The sequence below is a fragment of the Cucurbita pepo genome, chromosome LG09, assembly GCF_002806865.2.
Source record: "Cucurbita pepo subsp. pepo cultivar mu-cu-16 chromosome LG09, ASM280686v2, whole genome shotgun sequence".
NCBI lineage: Eukaryota > Viridiplantae > Streptophyta > Magnoliopsida > Cucurbitales > Cucurbitaceae > Cucurbita > Cucurbita pepo.
Window position 1 is genome coordinate 3,909,756 of NC_036646.1, and position 12,272 is coordinate 3,922,027.

Here is a 12,272-nt window from a genome sequence, read left to right on the forward strand (position 1 = left end):
ATATTTTTTTACGTCATTTTTAAAATATTTTTTATATTTATAAAATCGGGACTAGAATAAAGAATATAATCCTTCCTCGGCCCCGGTTAAAATAAATAAATAAATTATATATAAACCCTTACCTTTATTTTTAAAAATAATGGAATAATTATAAATAAATTATATATTCTCTTTCATTGTCTGTAATATTTATATAAATCCTATGAATCTTAATTTAAAGTAAATTGGTGGGCCTCTAAATAAAATGGGCTCGGGCTGACGAAGTGACCCGGCCCAATTCCGACAAAGTGACCCGGCCCAATTCCGACAAAATGACGTTTTAATTACCAAAGATATTGTTATGTTATTTATTAGAAATAATTTTATTAATCATACATAATTCGTTCTCGTTAAAGTCCTAAGGTCGATAAACGAATCTAAAGAAGATCGATCGACTACAACGAGTGTCTACTAAGGTCGAGATCCTTGAAAGCTGACCCTATGAGAGTTAACCGAGAGCTGTATTGAAGGGAATGAATTATTAACTCTGAATGAAAGTCATCGATTACGAGTTAAACTAAAAAAGTAAATAAATATTTTTTTTTAAAATACTGTTTCGATCGTGTAGAAATTCATCCGCAAGATCTTTTTCATTATGTGAGAGTCGGGTATTGAGAATTTGAGCCGGGTTTTATTAATTACGAGGCTTTAAAACATAAATTTCAACAAATTTTCACGTTCACTAAAGCTCGTATGACATATATTATCGAGCAAACTGAATACCCATTTTTTTATATTTGAAAAATTTGTAATCTCTAAATTAAAATAAAAAACCAGACAAAATCTCACAGAATTGAGATCGGGAAATCACATATGAAAGCCTATTTCTCGATCCCGATCTTGCTCGTGCAATTCATATCAAGAAATCGCCTCTAGTAGCCAATATTTATATTTCTCGATCTCGATCTCGGTCTCGATCTCGGTCTCACTTGAATATAAGTATTGTTTTAGTTTACGTTTGTTGGAAAAGATCGAGGGAAATAAGAAAACTGAGAAAAAGAAGTTCTCGTACTAATAGAATACAAATTTTTATTGATTGGTTACGATTATATAAAGACGAAAACAACGACGAATTAAAATTCTCTAAAGATTTTTTTCGATGGTGAGGACTTTTGTTGGATTGTGAGACAAGAATTGGATAGAAGTTTCAGCTTTGACTTACTTGAACGAAGGAAACTTCCTAGCTTGCATGTGCACGAGATGCTTGTACGTGCACCGCAAGAAAGATAAGAAGACTTTTGACTTGATGCCCAAGTTACGACCCCATATCGATTTAGTCCATTTGAACCTAATTTTAAAAAACTCGAACACTCGAATAGGTTAAGAATCTATTATCTGCAAAATTAAAAGTTTCAAAGACTAATTCGAGGGTATACCACGGTTTGGGTCGAAGAATTTTTTTGGACCAACCCGAAATTTCAGAATGGTTGGGTTGGTGACCCGAATAACTCGAATAGAGTTTACAACTCAACCCAATCTAATTCTCTATTTATTTTATTGGATTAGGCTATTGATTTTTTTATAGTTATTTTTAAATAAAAATTATACTTATTCACAGTACATTTTACATTAATAACTAAAATCTCACCAAACTCAAATATCAAACATTCACAAGTCACAAGTTACCGTAACAAATGTCAAATATTTTTAATTTTCGTAAAAATCTTAAATGCAGGGTTGGATTGTAACCCTATTTTTGAGTTGGTTGAGTCAATATCAACCCGTGAACGATCTCAAATTTTTTATTTTTAAAAAATTCAACCTAATCCAAATCGAAAAAAAATTATAACCCAACCTAAATTTTGTGGTTTGAGCTGAGTAATCCGAGTTGGTCAGATTATCCTGTCGTATGAACACCCTTAATTGAGAGACTAAATTGATATAAATTTAAAGATCCCGAGAAAAAACTTGAAAGTCCAAAAATAATAATAATAATAATAATAGAAAATAAAGACTAAATTGTCAAAATAAGGGACCATTTAGTTTATATTAATTGGAAATAATTGAACGCAGATGTGAAATACCAATCTTAGCCTCCAAGTTCTGTAAATAATTATTTATAAAATAAAAAACTTTTCTTAACCAATCAAATTAGGTTGATTTTTTCAATTTGGTATTTTACATAACTACCCTTTTCACAAAACGTTTTTTCACGAATGCCTCACCAAAATGGAAGGTTAAAAAAGTAAATAAAAAATTAATTTTTTATTTTAAAACTCGAATTAAATGAGGAGACTTCGTCATAATTTTATTTTATTTTTTTAAATTGAGTTGCTGAGGTTATTCGAATTATTTATTAAATTTTATATTTTTAATAAAAATAAAATATTAATTCCTAAAATATCTATTTATTTATTTTCAAAAACTCAATTAGATTATTCAAAAGAGTGTAAAAATATCTTTTAAATTTTTTAAGAATCGTAAATAATAAAAAAAATAATTATGAAATATAGCAAACATGTATATTTTAGAATTATAAATAAATTCAAATTGGTTCGATTTAATTTAATCTAATTTTATAAAAATACATGAAATAAATTCATAATCCAACTTAAACGGCAAAACTCGAAATATATATATATATATATATATATATATATATATATATATTCAAATTGGTTCGACACAATCTAATCTAGTTTTATGAAAATACATAAAATAAATTTATAATCCAACGGCAAATCTCGAAAAATATTTATATATCATTTGAATTAAAAAAAAAAGATATATATATATATATTTAAAAAATAATAATTTATTATTATTATGGGGGAGGGGAGAAACAAACGAGGGGATAAGCGCGTGGAATATGGCAGTTGGAATTTGAAACGGAGGCTAAATTAGAGGAGGGATGGCCCACAATTCCTTCAACGCTGAAACCGCCCTCTCCCGCCATATTTGAGGGTCCCTCAACAGAAACCGACACGTGTCCTTCTCACCTTTTCCCCATTATTTTATTTTATTTTAAATAAAATCTTTTTTCTTCTCCTTAATCCCACCCTCTCTCTCTCTCTCTCTCTAAGAACTCGAACTCTGTCTCTCTCTCTCTCTCTCTCTGGTAGAATTCTCCCATTCCTGAAAGGAGCTTCCGGCAGTCACCGATTTCTTTGCAGTATTCCGATCCAGTAAGATACGGTTGTGGGGCATTCCATTCCGCCAGATTTTGCCGTTTTTACTTCTCTCTCTCTCTCTCTCTAAATTTAGGGTTTCCTCTTCGTTTCTGGTAATCTCGTTTTGATTTCATTTGTTCTTCGATTTCTGTTGTGTTCTTGTATTTCTTCGTTCTTCGTTCGTTATTCTTTCTGTAATCCTTTATTTTTTGTTTTATTTGATCTCAAAAAACCTAAAAAAGAAGATAAATTGTCGTTGTTCTTTCCGGATATATTCGGTGCGAGTGCTTTCTTAGTAATTTCCCCTTTGTTCCCTCGCCTGTGCTTCAATCTGGGTATACGTTCTCATCGAGAAACTCCCTGAAATTTTGGTGGGCTTTGTTTTTGTTTGCTATCCGAAATTGGGAGTTTTTTGTTTCTCGCTTTTTTTTTACTGCGGGATCTTTTCCACTAGTTTTTTTTTTTTTTTTTTTCCTCTTAATTTTGTCAATCCTTCTTTCCCCTTGGCGCCGGAAATCAATAGAAAAATCTTGGGATAGGGTGTACCTGTAATGGCCTTGAATTTTTCATATCGACCCATCTTTCCCGCACATCTTTCGGAGGAAAATTCGGTTTCTCCGATGAACATTTCAGGTGCTCCCGAGAGAAATTCTGACGTTTATGGGATGTCCTGGCTGATTAATCGGGAGCTAGAGAATTGCCTTGATTTTTTAGAGGACACCTGTGAAGGGGGTGGGTCGCGAGATTGTGTCCCGGGGGATGTTCTGGATCTCTTGCCTTCAGATCCATTTGGAATGGATATAAGTACCACTTTTACAGCGATCACTGGCTGGCTGGACGATCTGAATGTAGACTATGGTGGTGGTGGTGGTGGTTATGGAAGAGATGAGAGAGTTTTAGTTGATGAGAGTAATCAGCTTTTTGCTGGATTGAACTATATTTGGAACAATGCTTTTAGGCTCCAGTCGTTTCCCCATGGAAATGAAGGAATTGTTCATAGTTCTGGTGAGCGGGGGGGATTCAGTGAGTGGTCTGATGGGAGAAAAGTAGGTGGTTTGTCCTGCCATACTGATCCTCAATCATCATATGTTGTGGATACAATTCAGACCCTTGGTATTGAACCTGAAATTTCTGGAGGGGGATTTGGTTCGTGGTCCGATGAAAGAAATGCAGGTGGTTTATCCTGCCATAGTGATCTTGAATCACCATTTGTTCTGGATACAATTAAAACTCTTGGTACTGAACCTGAAATTTCTGGAGGGGGATTTGGTGCGTGGTCTGATGTGAGAACAGCGGGCTGTGTATCTTTCCATACCGATCTTGAGTCACCACGACATGTTGTGGATACGAATCAGACTTATAGTATTGAACCTGAAATTTCTGGAGGGGGATTTGGTGCGTGGTCTGATGGGAGAACAGCAGGCTGTGTATCTTTACGTACCGATCTTGAGTCGCCACGACATGTTATGGATACAATTCAGACTCTTGGTATTGAGCCTGAAATTTCAGAAGGGGGATTCGGTGCATGGTCCGATGGGAGAACAGCAGGCTGTGTATCTTTCCGTACTGATCTTGAGTCACCACGACACGTTGTGGATACAATTCAGACTCTTGGTATTGAGACTGAAATTTCAGGAGGGGGATTCAGTACGTGGTCTGATGGGAGAACAGCAGGCTGTGTATCTTTCTGTACTGATCTTGACTCACCACGATATGTTGTGGATACGATTCAGACTTATAGTATTGAACCTGAAATTTCTGGAAGGGGATTCGGTGCATGGTCTGATGGGAGAACAGCAGGCTGTGTATCTTTACGTACCGATCTTGAGTCACCACGACATGTTGTGGATACAATTCAGACTTTTAGTATTGCACCTGAAATTTCTGGAGGGGGATTTGGTGCATGGTCTGATGGGAGAAGAGCAGGTGGTGTATCTTGCCATACTGATCCTGAATCACCACCATATGCTCTGGATATAATTCGTACTCTTGATNCGTGGTCCGATGGGAGAACAGCAGCCTGTGTATCTTTACGTACCGATCTTGAGTCACCACGACATGTTGTGGATACAATTCAGAATTTTAGTATTGAACCTGAAATTTCTGGAGGGGGATTTGGTGCATGGTCTGATGGGAGAAGAGCAGGTGGTGTATCTTGCCATACTGATCCTGAATCACCACCATATGCTCTGGATATAATTCGTACTCTTGATATCGAACCCGAAATTTCTGAGGTGCAAACTGTAGTTCTTGAAGAGGGAAATTGTGTCTCTTCCGATGCAGGCGAACCTCCTCACGCAGCTTTAAATTTTGTGCTCGGTTATCTGGGAACGCGGGAACTTCTCGTTATTGAATCGGTTTGCAAGTCCCTGCAGTCAACTGCAGAAGACGACCCTTTCTTTTGGAGAAACATTAACATATGTGGAAAGGTGGATGTGAAAATTACAGACGACATTCTCTTAAAATTGACTAGCAAGGCTCAAGGTGGTCTGGAAAGTCTGAGCCTTGTGAACTGTGTAATGATAAGTGATAATGGTCTCAACGAGGTTCTTCTCAATAATCCTAAGGTCACAAAGGTAGGGAATACAGATTATCTGCAAAGTTACCGTACAAATACTCGTTCGCTTCTAATTTTCACGTCGTTTCTGCAGTTATGTGTTCCGGGATGCACGAGGCTCACCATTGGAGGCATTGTAGATAGTTTGAAGGCCTTCAAGTCGAAAGGTAGACCGGGATTGAAACATTTAAGTATAGCAGGAATGTATGGAGTAACAGAAGCTCATTTTAAAGAGTTGGAGAAGCTGTTATTAGGAACTGACAACTTGACTCAGCTAAACACCCACGAGCCTCGATTCTATCGGGGTGGAATTCATTTTCCATCGTGCAACGATGGACGTGCCATCGACATAGAACAATGCCCGAAATGCATGAACATGAGGATTGTTTATGACTGCCCGGTGGTTGGGTGCAAGGGAATAAAAGAAGGCGACACCGACCCAAACACGAACGCGCAGAGATGCAGGGGATGCACGCTTTGTATAGCTCGATGCAATTGGTGTGGACGTTGTATCGATGAGACAGTACACGAGGAGACGTTTTCTCTGGATTTGCGTTGCATTGATTGTGGGAAGAAGATATCCAAATGTGAATAGCTGCTGCTGGGTAATGAGTTGCTTATTATTATTTATTACTATTACTGAACAAGATTTTGATTTAATTTCCATTTTTGTTGTTCATCTCTATTCATTTGGTCCTGAAGGAGTTCTGTATTATTTTGAAATTTGTGTTAAAGTGCTGCACCATTCATTCATCTATGTTCTTCCTTGTTACAACTTGGATGTCATGTTGTTGGGAAGTTTCAATAATGAAAATGAAATATATATGATGTTGGGAAGTTACAATTTGTTATTTGTTCTTTTGAGTTCATGTGGAGGGTTGTCATTTGAATATCGAGGATCAAGGATAATGCGTGTTTTTAACTGACTTTAGTGCTCTGATTCGTACGTGTAACTAAGTTTTTAGAGATGTCCATTGATATGAACCAAGACATTTCAATCATATATTAAGTTTGTAAGATAAAATCTAGTTGTTTTGAAATTGAACTCAAGTTGTGACCAATTTCACATTAATCGTCTCATTTATGCAGTAAGGGTTTCAACATACTGTAGGTAGATGCCGTTAATTTGTTACGAAGGTTACAAACTTTTGAAAAGAAAAGATTTTGTAATGACATGATCGACCTTTACTTGTGATATTTGAAGTTTTAATTTTCCTTGAGTGACCCTTACTTTTACCTTTCCAACCTACTTTTACCTTTCCAACCTCGAATATAATTTCCCTCGAATGATTTCTTGTCATTAGGGCGATTTCTTGTCATTAGGGCTAAGTGCTCTTACCATTTTTAAAATCATTCGAGCTGGAGATGATCTGTCTTGCTTGTAGAGTGATTCAAATCTTAAACAAGTGTTCTTGCCTGGCATATTCGTGCTTGTAGAGTGATTAAACAAGTGTTCTTGCCTGACATATTCGAAGAACAAACTAATCCGAATATTATCCTTTGTAGATAGCTTTCCTTGTGTTGATTCCTTTTATCATCTATACTACCACCTATTTTATTCCTATTCCTGCAAAATTTTCTCCTTTTATTCGAGACCCTTCTTATTTGGGGTCGGATTCCACAAGTAATTTTTTTCTTATTTATTATTCTTTTTAAAAAAATTATTTTTCATTTTTCAAAATAATCTTTTTATAAAAAAAATCCTAATATATCAATATATTTAAAAAGAAAATAAAAGTTAAAATTTTAATATTTGAGCATAACTAAAAAAATCTAAACATTCTTAGGATTTAATTCCCAAACTAATTTACTTTATATATATTTATATTAAATTGGAGAAGGGAATATAAACCTGTTCCTCACTCCCTCTTCCATTTTTGTTGAAGAACCGTTCTGGTAAAATCGACCTTTGATTTAAAAATGAAGTTAGAAGTTATGGACATCGATGTCATTCCTTTCTGTTCTAAATCTATTACGCATGAACAAAATACATAACAAACAAAATTAGAGAGAAACAGAGATTCAGAAGTATATTGCACAACACAGCAGAGTTATATCTCAATTCAATTCAATTCAATTCAATTCAATTCAATTCAATGATAGTATTTTATCTTTCAAGAAGTTGAAGTTTTTCCCCTTCATATGAAAAAAAGAATAATAATAATAACAGAAGCAACGATGATGAGGAGAAGAAAGAAGAAACAAAGTAAAAAAAGCTCTGTTTTTTTCAAGATTTCTCAGATTTCTTTCGCAATTCCTTTATCCACTTCAAGTTTGCCTTCTTAAATATGTTCTTCTCCGATGAGGAGGAGGAGGAGGATCCCCCCTCCTCCTTCTCCTTCTTCTTCTTCTTAAATATGTTCTTCTTCTTCCCATTTTCCGCCGATGACGGTGGAGGGTTCGGGTCAGGGTTGTTGTTATCCCATTGATCTGCCCATGACAGACCACTATCTAAACTCATAGCTCCTTCCTTTTCTTCCTTCTTTTTTTCTTCTTTTTCTTTTTCTTTCTCAACAACTTCTCTTGCCTTTCATCATCAAAGTTTTGGTGTTTTCAAGATAAAACTACTTGGGAAAGTTTCTAATTATGGATGACAAAGTTTTGGTGTTTTCAAGATAAAATGACTTGGGGAAGTTTCTAATTATGGATGGCCGGAGTTTTTTTTACAAGAAATGGATTCATTGGTTTGGCCGATTAATTCTGTTCTTCTTGGCAAATTGTGTGGATGTTCATCACAAAGACTTGGTTGGTCGGTAGAAACATCTCTTTTCTTATAATGAAAAAGTCATACCAAACAAACAAACAAACAATCCAACCAACCAACCAACCAACCAACCTTCGTTCAAGGTGGAATTCTAATTGATATTACAATACAACATGTGAATAAAAGATTCACAATGCCACCTTGAAAGCGATCGGGTTGGAGGGATCCAGAAAACTAACAACAAATTCAAGAAAAGGGAGGAGGAGTTGTTGTTCTTACTCGTCATCGCAATCATCGTTCTTGTAAGAAACAAGAGTGTCCACTTTGTGAATCTGCATCAACACCATTTATAATGTTTAAGTTGGTTGCTTGCAGGGGTGAGCTGAACAAAATAAGTTATGCCATTTGCTTACCTTTGTATCGAAAGAATGGAGCTTCACCATTTGTGGATTAGCAATCAGTTTGGGGTCACTCTCGATCCAAGTAAATGGAACTGCAAGATCTTTATCAGTGTATGCTAACACATCAAATACACCTGAGATAACAAAACATCAGAGAACACTTGATTGAGCATCATGGATCATATCATCAACAAGCAAAAGGGATCTCACACATCTACATTATCTTTTAAACTCATGAATCATTATGAACTAATGATTGCGTGTTAGAATATAAACAAGGAGGATCAGAATTCAAATCCCATAATGACACACTCCAAGCCCACCGCTAGCAGATATTGTCCTCTTTGAGCTTTCTCTTATAAGAAATGTTCCGTTCCCTTCTCCAACCGAGAGATCTTACACACACATACCTAACTATTCAAACTATAGAACTCAAATCTCATTGATTCAGATTGCGGCCTAACAATCGTCATGTTACGCCAATCCTCTGAAAATAACCAATGTAGGGTTCATCTCGGTTGGACAAGAATTGATGCTTGAAGCAACACTTGCATAATGATAATGACATCATGATGGAAACTACATGACATCCCATGGATTCAGAACCGGCCTTAGACATTGGGGATTTAGAACTCAAATCCCTTAAAAAGAGACACATGGCTAACTATTCAAGTTATGTTCAGATTGACTATAAAAGTAATGTTTTAATGATGAAAAAATTCATATGACATCCTACCGATTCAGAATGTGGCCTAGAAATTGTCATTTAAACTCATGAATCATTATAACTAGCCATGGATCATGATGGAAATTACATGACATCCCATGGATTTAGAACTGGCCATAATTAACAATATCATGTCACATCAATCCCAAAAGTAATAAATGATACATAATTGTACAGCTTGCCAACACTTACAGGGTTCATCTAGGCAGGGCAAGTAAGTGATGCTTGAAGCAATCTGTCTCATAATAGCCTGGATCTCTCTCATTATTTCCTTATCACTCTTTTCCCTCGACACCCTGCAACAATATCATCTAATCAATGCAAAATCCAGAAATTTGTGAAAGGGAGGAGAAGTTTTCGGTTGAGATTATTACCCTTGATCTACAACCTCTCCATCAGTTTCAATTCTAAAGTTCCACCTCTCAAGGACCTCATTATTGGCTTTGCTCATTATAACGAGCACAACTCTTTGCAACTTCCCAGCTTCCAGCCATTCTAAAACCAATTTCATGATTCAAAACCACAATCTGGTCGACTGAAAATAAATTTGAAGGAAAAAAACGATACTGAACTGTTGAATAGTGCAAATCCTTCATTCAGAGAAAGGGTACTTACCAGAAAGCTGAGCAGTTAGATTAGAAATGAAGGTCTTAACACCTTCATCTTGAGTAAGCAACATTGGAAGTCCATATTTCTTCACCCTTGCAAAACTTTCTTCCGGATAAAGTCCACGATTGTAGAGGATGCTACAAATTCAAAATCCACACCGCTTGTAAGTGATAAAATGCACATTTACATGATTCCAAAATGAAAATTAGGGCACAGAAAACGAAATCAATATTCATACCTATTTGCCGCATAACCTAAATGAGCAATTTCAAGAAAAACGAAAAACAACAAATCAGCCAAGGGTATTCATCGATAATCGAACAAACTAAACAGAAAATTGAAATCAGAAGGGTTTCAGAAGGCGCATAACTTACCGAAGAACTCGCTGACAATCGCTGCAGAACCGCGAAGAGTGATAATGTCTTTGGATGCTGTTTTTGAAGCCATTTCAAATTTTGTTTAACCTAAAGAAACAGTAAGATTTGTTCCCGAATCTTGGATTCTAAGACGAGGAGCGGATCTAGGGTTTTAATCGATGCAAGGGATAATCAAGATCATGAAGAAATCGAATCGATGAAAAGAAAAACAAGTGGATTTGAGAAGATTTGAGAAGATTTGAGAGCTTCAACTTGCAGGAGGGGCGACTGAAAGCTGTGTAAAATGATGAGCAAAGGGTTCGTCTCGTAGAGACACTCTTGTGTGGATAGGCAACGGCTCTAACGGTAATATTTTTTAAAAACTTGCGCCGTTATATCCCGTTAACGCCTCTAACGGTACAAAGTGGGACCGGGAGCCCGCTCCCTTTCTTCCCAAATTGCCCTCGTTTTGAAACTGATGATGTATAAATAAAATATTTTTATTATATTAATTAATTTTAGATAATTATCCATTATTAAAATAAATTTTAGTAATTTTTTTTTTGTCAAAATAGATTATATATATATATATATTGAAAAAAAAAATGATTGTTGATTAATTAAATAATTAATTGTAATAAATTTTTATTAAAGATCAATTAATTAATTAAGTTTATTCAAAATAAAATAAATTAGGTTATAAAATGTTATCAAAATTTTATATAAATAAATAATATTTTTTAAATCTAATTTTACAATGATGTTGTTGTTACGTGCAAAAACAAAATTAAACTACTGCGATTTTTTTAACGACACTCGTACCTTATTATAAATTTCAATATGAAGGAATTGAATCGAAATTCTCACGTACCAGCAAACCGCGGATCTCAATTCATTCATCAATTCTTTTAACTTTTTCTCGTTTTCAAGACCTAGAATGTAATAAAATGTCCTTTCGATTAGGTTTTAGTTCTTCATTCATACATTATTAGATTTGTTCGGGTTCTAAAATAGAGTAATATTATTTCTTTACTAATTCGTTCTTGGTTTTGTTGTATACGTTCTTATTTTCGATTGGAAGATATTCCAAGAACGAACTGGAAAATGATCATCTGAAAGGTCGAAAAATATGTTGTTCAAAGGGAATATGATTTTGATCCCCAAATATTGCCAATTACATTGCTTCATTTCCTCAAATAGAGTTATATTATATTTGTTCAACGGGCAAATTAAATAAAAACACAGTCATATTATCTTTTTTTTGTTAAAAAAATAATATTTTCCGTTGTTTCATTCAAGTTATCTTATCTAAAAATAGTATTATTTTATGTTATTGAACAGGATCTAATTAACTATAATCCCGTCAAAAATTTAGTGGTAAACAGAAAGAATCAAGAACTCAATAGTAACTGAAATTCTGTCACAGATTCAGTGACAGATATAAAAGAACTCAAAGCTCAATGATAACTAAAATTCTGTAAAAGATTTCCAGATAGAACCAAAAACTAACTACTAACTGAAATTCTGTCACAAATTTAGTGACAAAGAACTAATAAAATCTTGTCAAAGATTTAGTGGTAAACAGACGGAACCAAGAACTCAATAGTAACTGAAATTATCTCACAGATTTAATGAACCGAGAGTCGTATCAATTCTATGATACGATAAGGGTTTTCTTGTAGCTAGAAAGTGATCGAAAGCATGTGAAAATCGTAAAGCTCGAGATTCAAGAATTTAACCTTATAATGATGTTCATCATTTAATTATTT

The 12,272-nt window shown here is 34.8% G+C and overlaps 2 protein-coding genes across 2 annotated transcripts; one reads left to right on the plus strand and one right to left on the minus strand.

The window, feature by feature from the left end:
- Positions 1–3,047: 3,047 nt before the first annotated feature.
- Positions 3,048–6,556, plus strand: LOC111801902 (F-box protein SKIP14-like). Its single transcript, XM_023686127.1, has 3 exons — positions 3,048–5,052; positions 5,146–5,725; positions 5,801–6,556. The coding sequence occupies exons 1-3, from the start codon at positions 3,701–3,703 to the stop codon at positions 6,299–6,301; spliced, it is 2,433 nt and encodes an 810-aa protein (XP_023541895.1). The 5' UTR covers positions 3,048–3,700; the 3' UTR covers positions 6,302–6,556.
- Positions 6,557–7,952: 1,396 nt separating this feature from the next.
- LOC111802177 (mitotic spindle checkpoint protein MAD2) lies at positions 7,953–10,816 on the minus strand. The gene is made up of 7 exons (XM_023686443.1): positions 10,522–10,816; positions 10,386–10,401; positions 10,154–10,284; positions 9,913–10,033; positions 9,731–9,834; positions 8,824–8,945; positions 7,953–8,742 (listed from the first exon to the last, which is right to left on the minus strand). The coding sequence occupies exons 1-7, from the start codon at positions 10,592–10,594 to the stop codon at positions 8,686–8,688; spliced, it is 624 nt and encodes a 207-aa protein (XP_023542211.1). The 5' UTR covers positions 10,595–10,816; the 3' UTR covers positions 7,953–8,685.
- Positions 10,817–12,272: the final 1,456 nt, after the last annotated feature.

Coding starts and splice junctions, on each gene's coding strand:
- LOC111801902 (XM_023686127.1), top strand. CDS start 3,701: ATGGCCTTGAATTTTTCATATCGACCCATCTTTCCCGCACATCTTTCG. Junction 5,726..5,800: donor ATAATCCTAAGGTCACAAAG/GTAGGGAATACA, acceptor TCGTTTCTGCAG/TTATGTGTTCCGGGATGCAC.
- LOC111802177 (XM_023686443.1), bottom strand. CDS start 10,594: ATGGCTTCAAAAACAGCATCCAAAGACATTATCACTCTTCGCGGTTCT. Junction 9,835..9,912: donor GGAGAGGTTGTAGATCAAGG/GTAATAATCTCA, acceptor ATATTGTTGCAG/GGTGTCGAGGGAAAAGAGTG. Junction 8,743..8,823: donor TCCATTCTTTCGATACAAAG/GTAAGCAAATGG, acceptor GTGTTGATGCAG/ATTCACAAAGTGGACACTCT.